Source organism: Gavialis gangeticus, unplaced genomic scaffold, assembly GCF_001723915.1.
Source record: "Gavialis gangeticus isolate Ggan-Ray unplaced genomic scaffold, GavGan_comp1, whole genome shotgun sequence".
In the NCBI taxonomy this organism is placed as follows: domain Eukaryota; kingdom Metazoa; phylum Chordata; order Crocodylia; family Gavialidae; genus Gavialis; species Gavialis gangeticus.
Window position 1 is genome coordinate 40,109,664 of NW_017728996.1, and position 17,533 is coordinate 40,127,196.

Sequence of the window (17,533 nt, forward strand, 5' to 3'; positions counted from 1 at the left end):
AAAGTAAGTACTCCTGTCAGTGATGTCCAGTTACAACCGTTTACTTGGCTTCTCACATTGGGAAAAAATCCAGGAGAAAGCAGCCAAGTACAGCAGCTCTTTTATATTAGTTGAATGGTGGGACACTTTGTGTTTGGCTTGAGGACAGATATGGAACCCGTTTGTGAACATCTCTGCTGGTCTTGTGTGAGAGCAAAAGGTGAAACCAAACAGGACAGAGTCTGATAATATTTGTCACCTGCAATGGCAATATCTAAGGCCTTCATCTGGCAAGCTGCTTTGCAAAGACCCTGTGCCTATAAGGCATCATAGGCATCAGCTTGTATTTTCAGAACTAAATTTGTAGCAAACCGTGTACCTGACATCTTTAATTTGTTTTTTGATTTCAATATTGTCTGCAAACAGACTTTGGCAATGTTTGAAAATATTGCAATCTGTAATTATTGACAAATGATGTAAGTGAACATACTCAAACTTTTGGACTTATTGAGATCCTTGCTTCGCTATTTGGCATTTGCTATTCGAACTGGGTTATGCATATCATATCCTCCAATACAGAAAAAGAGTTTTCAAAAGTGATAACATTTGTGTGTAAATGTCTATGTGAGGATTCCTGTACCCTCTCTCTCATGAGAAAACCTGTGCTCTGTAGAGCATTAATGGAACAAAAGCAAAAAGGTGAGAGGGCAAAGCTGTTTCACGCAAATTCCTTTCCAGTGTGTCCCTGAAAAAATTTTGTAGCATCTGTCCTGCTTTAACAGGAGTTAAAAGATTCTTTAGGTTCTTAGCTTTCTTCTGAATCAATAAATACAGTAACACAATAACCACCTAAGCCAGCAAAAATGATGATGCAACATTTCAGAAATACTGGAACTAGAAACCTGCTGTGTTAACATCTGAAGTTTCTCTTTGTCTTCAGTTTAATTATTAATTTAATACAATATTAATTGAATTTAAAATGGTCATTAATTGAATTTAATTTAAAATGTAATTTAAAATTTAATTTAAAATGGTCAAGCACAAAACCTTATTGCCAGGGCTATATTTATTTGGAGCAGCCCAGGCAAGATTAAAGGAGGTCAAGAATGCACAGCACGATAGTTCTTTCTTGTGCTCCACATGCAAAATGAAAGAGAATGTTATAGTTTAAATGCCACACAAATAGATGAGACTCCCCCAATTCTACATGTACAGCACAAACCCAGTCATAACTTTTCCAACTACACTCAGATGGTGATAGCTTATTCCATCTCTACCAGAGGTAATTTCATGTAGTTTTTGCAAATAAGTCCCTACGCCTTGATTTAATTTCATTATTAACATACCCCTGTACAGCTTTTGGTTTCAAGTGCTGATGCTTACTGGATATTCATCTCTGGTACATGAAAAAGCAGTATAGAAGAGGCCACAAATAAATTGGTCACTATGGCTGAATCAGTGCCTGATTGCCTGTAAACTTAACTTTATCTTCTACTACTGAAAGAGTACCTCTAACCCTTTCTGAGGAATAGCAGAGAGAGAAGTTCCTGAGAATGTCTGTGTCCAAGAGTGGAGGGAAACCCTTGGTCTCCCCCAGGACAGCCTAACATAAGCCACCACCTGAGGTCACTTTAAATACAGATGAGCAAGTCAAACTCATCAAAGGGCTGGACTAAGGACCTCATAAGATGCTGATTTTTTCTCCTCCTGACAGCCATGGAGGATGGAGGCACTCAGCACATCTCAAGCATGAGATAATCACATTGCAGTATAGCACACATTAAATTTCTGAACAAACATCCTTTTTCATTTGCTAAGAATCACTCATAAATTTTTCCTTCTTTGCCCTCACCCTGTGTTAAAAAACTTCTCTTCCTTAAATGACGTCTATTTGATAACACTTAGTATGAGTTACTTAATATCTACCACCCAACCTGAGTTAACAAAGATCTGGCACTGCACTCTTTTGTTGCAAAATCCAGGAACTTCCTTAAGTTCATGCTTCTCAGGGAAGTTGAACACCAGATAAGATAGAAGCACTTCAACTCTTTTGTGAGGCTTTATTCTTGCTCTACTTTTACTGTCCTTTTTCCTTGCTTCTAAGTGCACAGGTCCGTTGCCCCTCCAAGTTTGGACAAGTTGCTTTTTTTGGTTTCATACTGTTGCAGGTTGATCTGATGCTTTAGAAACTGTAAACACTTCCAAAAAACCGCCTCATAATGAAAAAGAAAGAAAGGAGCCGGATGAGCAGCTGCCATTACAAACAATGTTGTAAGAATAACTGTGACCTGATATGTGTACATAGAGAATATCTTATATCTTAATACTGGGTGTGAAAATGGCTCAAGTCAAGTCTAGGTTGAAGACAGAAGGGATTAGTGGTATTTGATTTTAGTGTTCTGGTATTATGCCACATATGTGTTTAAGTAAAAGTAGCTTACCAACATTTGATGGCAACTTGTTGCAAACTTGTTGTTAAGATTTTATTAATGTACATTTACTTCTACATATGATGGTAGGATCAATATGCACAAATATGGCATACCATCCTCTCACAAAATCTAGCATTATTAAGAGAGGTTCATGCTTCAAAGATAGTAAAAAACAAGTCTCTTGTGTTGTTTTCCCCTTTGTATTTCTGAGAGGACATTTATTTATTAACCTTTCTATTTTCCCACTGCTTCAACATTTAGGTGTGTTTTATAACATCAGTAGAAACAGAGTAAAAAATTGCCTCTGAGCTTGCATGCCCACTTGCATGTCTAACTGATCGCACTTGTGAAAAATGGGTATGTATTTGAATTTGAATCACATGAAGACTTTCATTTTATTTGGAACACTGAATCAGATGTACACATCCAGGCATGCAAAAAAATCCACATGCGCACACCCACATCTACACTAGCCAGTACTGAAGATCTGACCCACCCTATCACTGAAAAAGCTATATGGAGGTGCTGGAAAAAGAGGGTGGTGTGTTGTTATTTCATAGGTTTCATACACATTAGGGCGGGAAGGGACCTCAGAAGATCTTTGAGTCCAGCGCCCTTTCCCAGGGGTGGGAAGTCAGCAGGGGTCATAGGATCCCAGCAAGATAAACATCCACATTTCTCTTGAAGGCATTCAAAGCAGGTGCTTGAACCACCTCCAGCGGCAGTCTATTCCAGATGTTGGGGGCTCAGACAGTAAGGAAGTTCTTCCTTAGTCCAGCCTGAAATGGTCCTGGATGAGTTTGTGACCATTCGACCTTGTCGTCCCTTGAGGTGCTCTGGTTATTAGTGAACCTGCCAAATCTACCATGAAGATAGAATTTGAGATGAAAAACAGAATAATTCAGTAAAAATAGAACGTATTTGTTTTCCCCATCCACAGGTAAATGATTGATAAAAAATTCATTAAACAAATGCAAAAGTAAATAAAGATTAAATGAGAATGAGGAAATCAAAGACAATGTATTTAATTCCATGCTGTACTCCTAAGTTCATTTATCCTTTTATTCCCTTTGGCAAGGGAAACAAAAAAATAAAAAATGCTTAATTTGTCTTTGTTAGGTCTCAGAAAGCAAAATCATGACTCATTTAACTTACAAGTACAGGACAGCATAAAACAATCTTCAACTATTATATTGCTACAGAACACTATTGCCTTGGAGATCAACATTGTTTCCTCTATGTGCTGTTACTGGGCCTTTCTATAGAGCACATATACTATGAACCTTCACCTTATAACCTGTGGTGCTAGTTCCACATCTCAAAAGATAGTGGTCTTGTATTTACAGAAAAAGACAACAAATGCCCTGTGGCATTTGTTTTCCAAATATTTAGAAAATGTCAATCACTTTTCTTTTATTGTAGACAGTTGGGGCATGTCAGATTGGCCTGCAACATATTGTCCTAGGTAGTTTCAAGCTTTTCAAGGAGGAACTAACTGTTGTGATGCACAACTTAAGATGAGTAGGGAGGCACCAAGCTGGAGTCATAACTGAGCTAGGTACACAAGTTAATGAAAAGAACCTTCTACTGGGGGCTTTCATTTCACAATTGCACCATCTCTCCAAAGATCAGCTGCATGATGAGAGACAGTAGAGTCCTCTCCCTCATAAGGACATTAGAGCTTGCAAATGAAGGGTAATAGGTAGGAGACAGCAACCATAAGTAAATACCTCCATATCTGCCGATGTTCAGGTGCATGGCTTTTCCCGTAACTTCTATTTCAACATTTGAGGCTTCTACCTTTGAGTATCATCATTATGTACCTTATATTTCTTGATTTTTACACAACATGTATCTGTTTGGTTTGGCTGTTGTCCACTCTGCTTACAAGTTCTTTGTGGCAGGAAGAACTGTCTCATTTTAACCAAGGGCACAGGGGATTGCAGCTGCGTATGCAGTGCTGCCATACAGCTGTCCTTCACTTGCCCAGAAGAAAATCTCTTTTTCTTTCACTGAATAGTCACTGAGCTATGGCACATAAGTATGTCAACAAAACTGCATTTCTTTTACTATAGATAGATAAATAAAGTGGATACTTCAATTTTTGCTTTCTATGTGACCAGAGAGTTGAGACTGTAAAAGTACAGTGGGTATACCCACTTAGTGGAGGTTGTGGATGGAGCAGGGGAGGGCAATTATTTCAGCTGGAGGGCCACTTAAGGAGTTATGGTGAGCTGTCGAGGGCTGCAAGGGTAGCTCTGTCCCTTGATAGGTGCCCCACCCTCTGGTCACCATTTTGGGACCAGCAGTCCAGCCCCTAACCCCTGACCTTTGCCACTACAAGTCCAAGCCTTTGACCGAGAAGTACTCCTTGGGGGGAGAGGGGGGGTGTCATCTTGAAACTGGAAGAAAAAAAAAATCAAATCATATACTTAAAAAAAAATCAAATATCTACTATAACTTATTTTATTATTTAAAAAAAATATTTTTCTCCTGATGTATGTGTGCATCAGTATAGTGTATCTAGAGGCAATTGCATAATAGCTCAAAATACAGGTCTTACTCTTGTTTATTGTGGGGGGAGGGGGGTAAAGGGGTGTATATTGGGGTGTGGTTGGGGAATGAGTGTGTGTGTGTGGGTATGGTGGGTGGGGTGTGGGGCAGGAAGTATGTGCGGGGCCTGTAGGAGGGTGTGGGTGCATTTGGGGTATGGCTCAGGGTGGGGTCTGTGGGAATGTGAGGGCCGAGGTCCTCGGAGGCCCTGGAGCTGCATGTGGTGGCAGCAAGCAGGACCTGCTCTGCCCAGCCCCAGTGTGCAGCTCCCTGCACTCTCACCCCAGTCCCCAGCCACAGGTGGTAGCAGACTGCAGGGCCAGCCCCATCTGGCCCCATAACTTGCAGCTCCTGTCCAAGTCCCTGGCAGCACATGGCAGTAGTGTGCAGGGCCAGCCCCACCCTGCCCAACAGCGCTCCTGCCTGAGTCCCCAGCCTCACATGGTGGCAGGGTGCAGGGCCAGCCCCACCTGACTCCATAACATGCAGCATCTGCACTTCCACTCAAGTCCCTGGCTGCACATAGTGGCATGGTGCAGGTCCAGCCCCACCTGGCCCCACAGCGTGAAGCTCCTGTACTCCTACCCAAGTCTTCGCCCGCAGGTGGCAGCAGCGTGTGAGGCCAGCCCCACCCAGGCCCATAGTGCTCAGCTCTTGTATTCCCACTTGAGTTCCCAGCTGCATGTGGTAGTTCAACCCAGCCCCATAATGTGCAGCTCCTGCAGCATGTGGGGCCAGCCCAGCCTGCCCACATAGTGGATGGCCCCCCACACTTTCACACCCTTTCCCTGAACAGGAGTCCTTGACCCCAGCCCAGTGGGGCTTTTGCCTCAATTCCTAGTCTCCCAGGCAGGGAGGGCTGGGAACAGCTGTGGGGGGAGGGGGCAGGCAATAGCCTCAGCCAGAGCCACCTTGTCTCCAGGCCCCCTGGCTCAGGGCTGGAGTGCACCAGGCCAGGCTGGTGTGGGGGTTTGTTTCTTAGCAACCAGAGCTGCACCTCCCACATGGGGGCTTGGAGAGGGGCAGCGAGGGCAGGGCTTATGGAAGGGTCCCACAAGCCCGATACAATCGCCTGTATGGCGCCTGCACCTGGGAGACAGTAATCCACTCTCAGCCCAGAAACCACACTTTTGCGACATGGAGAAGAGGGATTTGCTTGGGATGCCATCTGCTTGGACAGTGTGGGGAGATGTGGTGTCAGGATACAGGGAGTGGCTTGGCTCCTAAGAAACTGTGGACCGTTCCCAGCAAGGATTAGACCCATCCCAGCCATCACCCTTCAGTCCCAAGGGATAGTAAGGAATACTGTCACCCTTCAGGACTGAGGAATACTAGCTAGGGACTATGTCCATCTCCAACAGCCTGCTGCTCTCTCAGCCACATCTGTACACTTGAGTGAGTTGTGCTCCCTATTTCTTATGACATAGAGAAAGAAGCTAACACTCCCTCCTCCTCCCCCTGACCTCCGCTGGGACTGTATGGAGAATATCAGTTGCCTCTGGCAAAACCATTTCCTGGAGAAAGCACAGGAGGGGTTAACAGTGTTTATAGCAAAAAAAAAAAAGAAAAATCAAAGACTTCAGGTAGGAGAAGAGATAACAGAATTGCAAACTCAGGTGCCTCAGATGATGATAAAGTTACCTGATAAATGGATGAACTTAAAACCTAGGGGACATAATGAAGAAGTAGAGATAGAGGGAAACCCCGTCAGAAGTGTTTAAAATTAAAGGGCAGTTAACATATGGTACAGGTAAGTTGGACAGAATCACTGGGTGTTTTCAAGAGCCACACATTGTAATAAGTGATTAGTAACCCACTCCTATCACTAAAGTACACAGGTGAAAGTTCAGTACAGCGCTCCAATTACCCAGCACCACTCCCTTTGAATGCAAAAGCAACTCTGAAGGCTATGGCATTCAAAAATACATCCAGCAAGTACAGCAAAAAGGGCCACTAGAGAAATAGCACAGGGATCTCTTACACTAACCTTTCTACTCAAGGCACTAGGGTGCCAAATTCTGTCCACTTGTCTTCATGGCAGGCTTGAGATACTGGTTCTGTGCTGCATACTGTGTGCACTTGCCTGTGGAAATATCTTGTTAGCTGTAAAAAGTACCAACTTTTACTGCAATAAAAGCTCATCATTCGAGATAACTTGAACTAGGGCTGTGCCATCAAATAAATATATTTGGAATTATTTGCATTCTTTGGGTGATAGAAAGGTAATAATTTGTCTTGATAAATGAATTAATTTCATGCATCATTAACCAGACCCAAATACATCCAATAAACTCAGCAAAAAAAGGGCATATGATAGAAACAGTACAGGGATCTCTTACATTAATGTTTCTACTCATGGCAGTAAGGTGCCAATATTATGTAAGCAAATAAGACTCAAGAAGAATAATCAAGCTTAAAACAAAGACTTCTTCTGCAATATAGTCACAATATGTAGGACGTATAGCAGAGTCACCATCTATTGGAATTCTACATGCAACATTTAAAACAAGTTTCAGACCAATGTCTCCTTCCAGTGCATTAAATCAAAGATATACAAGGAAGCCCATGGCTTGCCTTTAGCTTTTCCCCCCATTTTGGTACAATTGTCTGTGCTGCATTACTTCCATTTAAACTGCCCCCTAGCTGTGTTCAAACTCTGATACATGGCATGAAAGCTTGGGTTAGAGAAAGGGAAAGGCAGAGTCTACCCACTGGTAAAGATGCTGCTGCTGTTATGATCACTATTCCTCTTCACTCCATGTGCGCCCAAAACACTCATCTCCAAAATTCGCTTTTGCATACGGCTTGATCAAAAACTTATTTGCTCTGGATACCTTTGCATTAATTTTAAAATTTTACAAGAAAAACGGTGCGAACCATTCATAGAGGATAATCCACTATAATGTAATAACTGAACTGACTGCTTAGAGGGGTAGAATGTTGGAAAAGCATCTGTCAAGGAAGGAAAAGCCATCTTGCTGCCAAAGAATGTCATCAGAAATCAGAGGATCTAGACTCAGATTTTCAAAAGTTGCACAATACTATTATACCTGAAGTAACCGTGATTGTGTGAGGGTTTGGGCATATGTTCAAAATGTTTCAAACCCCACCTTTATTTAAAGAACCCTCAGTTTGAGCACATCGGTACCCCACAAACATGCAGGTCCTCCCAGCTCACATGCCTCAAAATACTTAGGACCTGATGCAGTTGCACTGCTCCACAGCTGCTGGTGGTTCCCAGCATCCCTCTTATGAATCCTGAGGCTTCAGAGGGCAGCTAACCAGAAGCATCACACCTCTCAGCTTCTGCTTTCTGCTTTGCAAGCCTGGCTGGTTTCAAGTGCACTGCATTCCTGGTGGGACTAGACAATACGTGCTTATGGCTTTCTTGCCCTCCAGTCTCTCAGAGAGCAGTATCTCAAGGTATTGCTTCTGCTCTTCAGGTCACACTTTACCTACCTTACCATGCTTTTTATCTCCTTCACTGATGGAACACATACACACCTGTACCCAGTATACTGACTGTAGTATAGGGGTATGCAATTTGCGCTGAAGGGTCCACTTAATGAGCTTTGTGAGCTGTTGAGGGCAGGAGGGAGAGAAGGGGGCTGGGGAGATGCTAATTGATCCTATCCAGCTTGCTGGCCACTGCCAGGAGCCTAGGAGGGAGGGCGGTGCCCTGTGCCATTCTGCTCTGCTGCAGCAAGGGCCAGGCTATACAGCACGCAGACTCCACCTCACCACATCCAGCCACCCAACCTGGCTTCCTGTTGGCATTGCGCAGTCCTGGCATTGCAGCCACCAGCATCTGGGCCTGCACGGGACAGGGTGCAATGCAGTGTGCCAAGTAGCTGTCCTGCCCACCCATCTGCTGTGATGAACTGCTGCCACTACACTGCACCAGGAAAGTTGGGGGCAGTTGCCCAGGGCTGAGCCCCCCCCTCTGTGGCTGGAACAGACACACCTCCTAGTGGTGCTGTGGTAGCAGTGGCTCATCATGGAAGGCAGGTGGGAGGGCTACTCAGCACACTGCATCCCATCCCATGTGGACCTGGCTGCCAGCAGCCATGGTGCCAGGACCACACTGTGCCAACAGGAACCTGGCTGGGGGGGGGCAGGAGGAGTCTTTGTGTTGTGCAGCTGAGACCAGATATGGCAGAACCCTCCCTCCTCAGGCCCCCAGCAGCGGCCAGTGAGCAGGATAGGATCAATTTGCAGGCTGGATACAGTCCTCGAGCTATAGTTTGCCTTGTACAAAGCAGGCCTCTGGATTCCTATGGCTTGTATGAGAGGAAGGGAAAAATTTAGTGATGCTCCCAGAGCATGGGTGTGCTACTAGTCACCAGTGTGTTTGGTATGCAGGGCTGGTGCTCCAAGTACCAAAAGGATGACAGGGAAGTCATCCAAAATGATGGCAAGATAATCAACTGGTCTTCTCCAATATTGGTGCCATAAGCTGTCTTGTCTCAGTGGCTGGTATGGCCCAAGCTCAGTGGTCCTGAATAGAAGGGCCTTCCCTAGGATCCTCTTGTTTCAGGCTGGAGCCTTCTCACAGTGCTTTGGGTCCACAGGGCTATTGAGGTGGACACTGAGCTCTCTGACAGAGTTGATAACAAAGCATGTCTCAATGGCATTATCACCTACAAGAATTTTGAAGAGTTCCTTATAGTAAATATACCACCCAACAGACACTTGGGACAGGGCTACCATCACAATACTGTCTTCAGAATGTTTGCTTTGGCCCCACTAATGCAAGTGCTAGTTATGCCCATGAGTGGCTACCTCTAATGCATGCTGCACATACACAGCCTGAGGGTTTGCCAAGTGCTCTCCTTACTCTAGCTAGAGAATTAAGTTGAGCATTTCTCTGACCTTCTTGGTACACCTCATTCATACAGTGGATGAGTAGGTACTTGAACATGTTCATGCTGTACATAAGAAGTCAATTTTCTGCCAGTTGTCCAGAAAATGGTGGCTGCATTATGCTTCTGCACCTGGGTTTAAGAAGGTGATGTCACACATGAAAGACTCTATGACCCTTAGGGCAGTACAGATGGCAGTAAGGCACAAAAGGGGGAACCTCACAGGAGACAGAGGGGTGGGAAGAAGCAGAACATTATGAGACAATGGTAGCTGAACAATGTCCTGTCACTCTGGACAGAACAATTTGAAGCTTTTCACTTCAGACCGCTTCAGAGTTGCTCCTGTTTCATCCAGGGTCATTTTATATAGTTCAGGCCAATCTGGAGTGCTAGGGCACTGTGCATTGCTTGTTCCTTCTCTTTCTATAGTACCTAAAAAACACTTGAAGCACTGCAAACATTACATCTGTTGATTATGTAAAAGTAATGCAAAAACAAAGGAGAGGGGGGAAGGAATCTTTTCAACTGTAAGTATGGTCAAGTAACTGGACAGGCTGCTGAGGGAGGACACAATGTCCCTCTCATTGGAAGTTTAAAAAAAAAAAAAAAGGTGACAAATATTTCATTTAGGTCCATTTCATTCTGCTTTAGAATGAGAATGAGTTAAATGACTTCTTGAGGTCCCTTCCCAGCCTGTTTCTGCAATTCTGTATTTTCAGTTGGCTTTTAATTTAATCTGTGGATAAAAAGCAGTAAGTCAACTCCTTTAAATCAATGCATATGAAAAAATTGGACAAGGAGAGCATTTGAGCAAGATTATAATAATTTTCAATGTCCAGGATATTAAAAACACTGCAAGCTAGAGTCCTCCCAGAAATAATGGATGTAGCCCAAGAAAGCCTGTATATCTAGTTTCTTACACCAACCACAGTTCACTCAGGGCCTGGAGTATTTTTGTGGCAGGTTGTTTTCAATGAACCTCCACTTACCCCTCTAGAATTTTTTAAATAAAAAGTTTTATTAGAGAAATTACTTTGAACAAAAAAGGACAACAATATTTGTTTTGTCATTTAAAAAAGTAACTGTTTTCTTCATGCCCTATAAGGTGAACCGAAGAAATGCTACAAAGGTCTCTTCCTGCTGCCATTCTGTGATGTATTGGTTTATATCTGCATCACTACAATAAATTATGAACAGTCCTTTTCCACGCTTCTCTCCTGAAAGTGCTGCATATTAACAGAAAATGTTGCACACAAACCACATTTCTATTCATTCTGCAGTATTGGAACCAGTATCTAGGGGAAAAAAAAAAGAGGAAGTAAATGTAAACATATACAAGCTGGTAGGAATCAACATTAAATCAAACTTTTCCTTTAACTGCTATAACAGATGCATCAAAAACTATCTATGTGGAAAAGACAACATGCATACCCAGTGCTGGAGAACAGTTACGTGCAGAATTACTTAAAGCAATTGTTCAGGAACAATCTTAAACCGCCCCCAGAGTCAGGCCAGTGGCAGGGAGCCACAAAGCAGGGAAAACTCTGCATTTTTTTCCAGGGAATCTTAAGTAGCTGGAACAAATCAGCCAAAGGCTATAAAGATTATTCTTCCGGGCCACAGTTTCAGATCTTATAAACCAACCTGTCAAAGTGACCAAGTGTTGTTTTTTTTTTCCAGGAAAAGCATCTGAACAACACATTTTCCTAAATAAAGTAGATAATCAGATATTCTATGAGCAGTATGCATGCGATGGTCATAGATTGTAAGGCTGGAAGGGACCTCGGAAACTCATTGGGTCCAGCCCCCTGCACCAAGCAGGAAAAATGACAGGTGGGGTCAGGTGATCCCAGCAAGATGACTGTCCAGTCTCCTCTTGAAGATTTCCAGGGTAGGTGATTGCACCACCTCTGGAGGGAACTTATTCCAGAGTCTGGACACCCTAATTTCTTTGGTTCCCTGGAATATTGAACTAGCTGTTCCCAGTGTTCAACCACTGTTATTTGCTTACTGCCAACACAGGCATTCTTTAATGTACTGATTGCTGAAAAGAATATTCTCGCTTTGCTTCAGTATATCATGGTGGTAATGTCATAACTGCAAGGTTAAGCAGACAGACAAAATAATTCCTATTTTGTTACCATATTTTTTAAGCTGTATAACTTAATCACTGACAAGTAGGGGTGATCATATTTATGTTTGGCAGCACTCTAGGCTTATTGATTCATACACTTAAAGACTAATACTAAGGCAACTATAATTCATACATCAGCTTTAGCTAGGACTCAATGATATAGCCCAGAACACACACACACTCCCATCTGAGCTAATTATCTCATTTTTCAAATGATCTTATTTCTGTACAGAAGAGCCGGAATTCCCAGTTTAAACTGAGTTCAGTAACCAGAGACAGAGACAGCTCCAATCACAAATATTCCCTCAGTCTGTTAATGACTCTGGCTGCGTGAACCAGGTTTCATAAGTCCACTTAAGCTGGATGTCTCTACCAAGATAATATTTACACTGTATTTTAGCACTTACTTTTTCCATCACATGCTACAATTTTCACTTTATCCACTTTCACGAGTTCAGTAACCTCCCTAAATTCAACATCGTTCAGTACAAATGTCCATACATTGTCACAGAACCTGTATGTATTCAGGGAGCCCTTTAAAAGAAAGATATAGCATAAACAATTATATAATGGATATCACCAGTGTGGTAACAAAGACAAGGATGTTTAGCAGTTGAAAAATTCTTATCTTATCCCACTGTCAAAGCAGCTATTTTACATAGTTTATGGAGACTCACCAAATGAAAGTTAACAAAGTTACTTTAACTTCAGACTCTATGGACTTTTTATCCTTAGTCTTTGCTACTGGACTATTTGCTAGGCAGAACATGCAAGCACAAAACTAGGTATTTTTAGGCAATTCTAAGGAAAACTATGTAGTTTGAACGCCCCCATGTGGCAGAAGTTGCTCATACTCATGTATGAACATTATACTTTAAGAAGCATCATACAAGGCAGCTAGTAATAATGATGGATTTTCCAGGCTTTAGAGGAAGGACAGTCAGTCAGACACCTGCATTTAATTTAATTTATTGTCAGCCAGGCTGGGGCATGGGTCACTCAAAGCTATTACTGTGATCCTTTAAACAAGATATATGTTCTATACGAAACAGACAAATAGTCTCCTAACTCTTTATCCGACTTCCTGAACACACCAGGACAATTATTTTGTCAGGATTTAAATGCAAGACATATGTGGATCATCTGATAAGCAACTCAGCTACGTGGCTAGAGGTGGAGATCAGCAAATATTATTACAATATGAGGTTATTTAGGGCCTTTGTATATTAGCAGGTATTTTGCATGTTACTGCTCATAAGCAGCAACATGTGCAACTGCCAACCTACACACCCAGAGCACTACTCATTTCTGACTCATTCTGACTCAAGAGCATTTGAAACTTAGTGCCAGAAGTACAAGATATTTTGCAGTTTAACACATGCAACTCAATTCATCCCATGACAGAACATTTCAATGGATTCACCAGTATGAGTCTTCTCAAAATCAAGTTCAAATATACATTAGACAAAGGGTTTGTCTCGCCTAAACTTACTAGAGTAAACACACACCATGTGGGACATTTTTTGCATAGGGTTGTACAAAATTCAACATGAAGAATTATCTAAAATCTTGTTTATGAGCAGTACACGAGTTAGGAAGCTTCATGGCAGCTCAGAGAAAATGTGTACTATGAACACTGTTTAACCCAATACCAGAGTAGATTATGTATATTAACTGGATAGTTTTTAAGAGATTACTTTTTTCTGCACTTCAAGATCTGGAATAGTGTAATAATAATAATAATAATAAAACAAAAGGTTAACTATAACATGCATTCCGAAGTCTAGAATGAATTACCAGATAGATTAACCAAAGATTATAAACATATCTGTTTTATTTAGAGCTTGGTCACAAAAATACCCATCATGTATTTTCTGAATTTTATTTCAGGCTACATTTTTCATGGGAGTTTTCTAGAACAGAATCCTAATTCTGCTATTATCTTGATGGTGGAAAGAAAAGGAATCCTGCCCTCCTCCCCGCAAAAAGTACCACCCGCCTCCTGAGTGCATCCATACAAGCATGCATGTGCGGTTTGCAGCACCTCAAAGCAGTCTGAGATTTTGCAAACTGCACATAGCACACATGCACCCATTCACCACACTGTTAAAGTAATAGAATCATAGAAAATTAGGGTTGGAAGGGACCTCAGGAGGTCATGTAGTCCAACCCCCTTCTCAAACTGGATCTAGTCCCCAACTGGATCATCCCAGCCAAAGCTTTGTCTAGCCAGGTCTTAAAAACTTCCGAAGATGGAGATTCCACCACCTCTCTGGGTAACCTGTTCCAGTGTTTTACTACTCTCCTAGTGAGAACATTCCTCCTAATACCTAACCTAAACTTTCCTTGCTGCAACTTGAGACCACTGCCCCTTGTTCTGTCATCTGCCACCACAGAGAACAGCCTAGCTCCATCCTCTTTCAACCCCCCATTCAGGTAGTTGAAGGCTGCTGTTAAAAACAACCACTAAAAAGAGTAGTGTGGCACATGCAGCAGCAGCATGCATTACTAGAAACGGAGCCTAACTGCTCTGAGCAGCCAGCTTGGTGCCACTGCTATTTGTCCTATGGGAGATGTGCGTCCCGTATGTGTGCTCATCTGGATGTTTCCTATCTCCATCTTCTCACTCCAGAGAAGATGGATTCCTTTCCTAGTCTCTGTTGCTAGGAGTTATCACCTTGTTACGAATGACGCTTGAACTTGCATATGCTGCTCCCTACTGGTTTCTGTGAGCAACAGAGCAAAAGGCTTTTGAGATTTTCACTGCTTTGACACAGCACCATTCTTGCATTTACTGAGTACATTGCAGCAAAGAACTGCAGTATTACAGGTCACTTCTGTATATTAATCCAGAAATATAACAAATAGCCTGCCTCCAAATATAAAGCTTAACTAGGAATGGAAAAAAATCAGCAACAGAAATACACCCCCACAAGCACAACCCTGACAAGATGTAACCTTTGCAAGGTTCTGTGCCAGACAGGGGACAGAACCGTAAGAAACTTGAACAGCCTATGAACAGGGAATCCGTCATAACCAAATACAAAAGCAAGAATTAAATTCAATATTGTAGAGATAATGGTTATATACAGATGCAGTCTTGCTAGAATCAAAATAAACCCTTAAACAGACTTTTTCAATCATGGCAAATACAGATAAAATTCTCTTTGCTGCCACTGAATACCAACACCCGCTTCTTGGGGATGTTAATAATTACAAAAGTGCACCTACCCTGAAATTGACTCTGTTCCTGACCCGCTGCGCCAATGCTGAATTTATAGCCTTGTCAAACTGAAGTAGCACTTGCAGAGCAAGCTGAGGGGTGATTTGCTGCGACTATAAAAAGGGGGGAAAAAATAACGAGAACATGAGACTATAAGGGAGAAAAAAAAAGAAAAAAAGAAACGCACATTAATTTTCACTTTTTCTAGCTAGAGAACATTACGGATTAAAAATACACAGATACGGATTAAGTAAAACTATCACAGCAAAATTTATATGATACAAACTCTTGAATAAAGCTTTACTGAAAAGAGATTTCTGTTTTTATTGTTTTTCTCACAAAAGAAAGATATAAATTCTTGTGTAAACATGGTAGTGATACATCCACATGGAGAGATGCCTATTTTCTAGAAATATGGATAATAAAGTCAAATTACAATTGCCTTTCTATCCAAGATCTGCAGTCAACCCAGGAGCCACTCTCATGATTAGTAATTCACTAAGTCAAAGCTGACAGGAATACGGTTAGACTGTAGCATAACCCAAAATTATTTGGCCAAACTGACTGAAACTAGCAGCTCTGAAATTTAAGGACAGCTCCCCAAATTTAATTAAATTAATAGATTCATAGATTGTAAGGCTAGAAAGGACCTTGGAAGATCATCAGGTCCAGCCCCCTGCACCAGGCAAGAAAAATGACAGGTAGGGTCAGGTGACCGTCCAGTCTCCTCTTGAAGATTTCCAGGGTAGGTGACTTCACCACCTCTGGAGGGAGCTTATTTACTCCAGAGTCTGTACACCCCAACTGAAGAAGTTTTTTCCTAATGTTGAGCCTGAAATGGTCTTCCAGGAGCCATTACTCCTGGTTTTCCCCTCAGGTGCCTTGGTGAACAGCTGTTCACCGAGCCCCTGACGTACTCCCCTGACGTAGCAATAAGCTGCTACCAGCTCCCCTCTCAGTCTTCTCTTTTTCAGGCTAAAAAGTCCCAGGTCCCTCAGCCTTTCCTTGTATGGTCTGCCATGCAAGTCTCTGATCATAGGGGTGGCTCTTCTCTTGACTCTAACGAGGACATGGTAAAACTTGAAGAGTGTGACACCCAGAACTGGACACAGTACTCCAGCTGGCGTCTCACCAATGCTGAGTAGAGTGGGAGAGTCACCTCCTTATAAAATATAAATACCGGAAGGGTGAAGAACCTGTTAATCAGTAGTCATAGAATTTTTATATCACCTCAATGTCTCCATCTTCAGGACGAAATTGAACACTTTACAGTCAAGCTATTGACAAAGATTTCTATACTCATGAAAAAGCAGTAAGTTTTCCACTATAATGCTTCTTCCTAATTAAAAGAGAGCACAGTTGCACTCACTCCCCAGGAACTATTTATTTATCATGGCTAAAAGAGAAACAGATCAAGTGGGCTATTTCAGAATATAGTTTAGCCATTCATTTACTAGGAGACATGAATGCATTTTGTTCTGCCAGAATATTTTATTTAAACACTGCCCCAGAAGTATAATTCCTGCTTTTAATTTCAAAACAACAAAGTCTCCACACCTCAACAACACAGAATTGGTAAGGTCTCTGCAGACGAATCAGAGAGCCCCCCCCCCCACCTTTTTTTTTTAAACTCTGCACACCACTGGGTCAAGCACTTGGCATATTTCAGCTCCACTCGTTCACTGCTCTACCACCCTTCAGGTTAAGCCGCTCATCTCCCACCTGTATGAGCTCATCCAGGCTCTCCTGAAGACTGTTCCCCAGGGTGGTATTTCTGTACAGCTGATATGCCATGGTTTACTGAGGGAAGGTGGAAACGCTCCTGCTCGTGCACAGCTCCAGACCAGCTGCTGGGGCTCACGCTGTCATTGAAAGCCTGGGAAAGCCAAGAGAAAGTGTTAGGCGGAGCGGTTCTGACCCATAACGTAGCAAAGCCTCTGCTCGGACTCAGACGAACCCAAGTCCCTCAGGGGGCAGCTTCCAGTCTGACCCCCTTTCCAGGGCGGCGCCGCTTCGGCGAGGGGAGCGTTGTGGTGCTGCTGTGCTGCCGCGAGGCGGCCCCTGCGGCCCAGGCCAAGGGAGGGCGTCTCCCCCGGGGAGGGGGGCGCAGCCCGGGCTCCCCCCGAGGGTAGGGGCAGGGCCCGCGCGCACCTGGCGGGGAGGGAGGGACGCGCTCCCTCGCGGCCACCGCCTCTGCCGCCTCCCAGCCCGTACGGGTCCAGCCGAGCCCGAGCGCCGGAAACCCCAGGCTGCGCCGCGCGACCCGGAACCGGAAGAGTGCCACCACCGGAAGTGCCACTTTTTAACTCCGCGCAGGCTGGTGGATTTTTTTTTTTTTTTTTTTAAACCC

The 17,533-nt window shown here is 43.2% G+C and overlaps 1 protein-coding gene across 1 annotated transcript; it reads right to left on the reverse strand.

The window, feature by feature from the left end:
• Positions 1 to 10,348: 10,348 nt before the first annotated feature.
• Positions 10,349 to 17,445, reverse strand: GTF2A2 (general transcription factor IIA subunit 2). Its single transcript, XM_019504356.1, has 5 exons — positions 17,335 to 17,445; positions 16,906 to 17,059; positions 15,192 to 15,296; positions 12,368 to 12,494; positions 10,349 to 11,121 (listed from the first exon to the last, which is right to left on the reverse strand). Exons 2-5 carry the CDS (start codon positions 16,975 to 16,977, stop codon positions 11,096 to 11,098), a joined length of 330 nt encoding a protein of 109 aa, XP_019359901.1. The 5' UTR covers positions 16,978 to 17,059; positions 17,335 to 17,445; the 3' UTR covers positions 10,349 to 11,095.
• Positions 17,446 to 17,533: the final 88 nt, after the last annotated feature.

What these genes read in the sequence shown, in the direction of transcription:
- GTF2A2 (XM_019504356.1), bottom strand. Translation starts at nt 16,977, where the DNA reads ATGGCATATCAGCTGTACAGAAATACCACCCTGGGGAACAGTCTTCAG. An exon ending in GGAACAGAGTCAATTTCAGG is followed by an intron (nt 12,495 to 15,191) that starts GTAGGTGCACTT and finishes TTTCTTTTAAAG; the next exon opens with GGCTCCCTGAATACATACAG. An exon ending in TGTAGCATGTGATGGAAAAA is followed by an intron (nt 11,122 to 12,367) that starts GTAAGTGCTAAA and finishes TTTTTCCCCTAG; the next exon opens with ATACTGGTTCCAATACTGCA.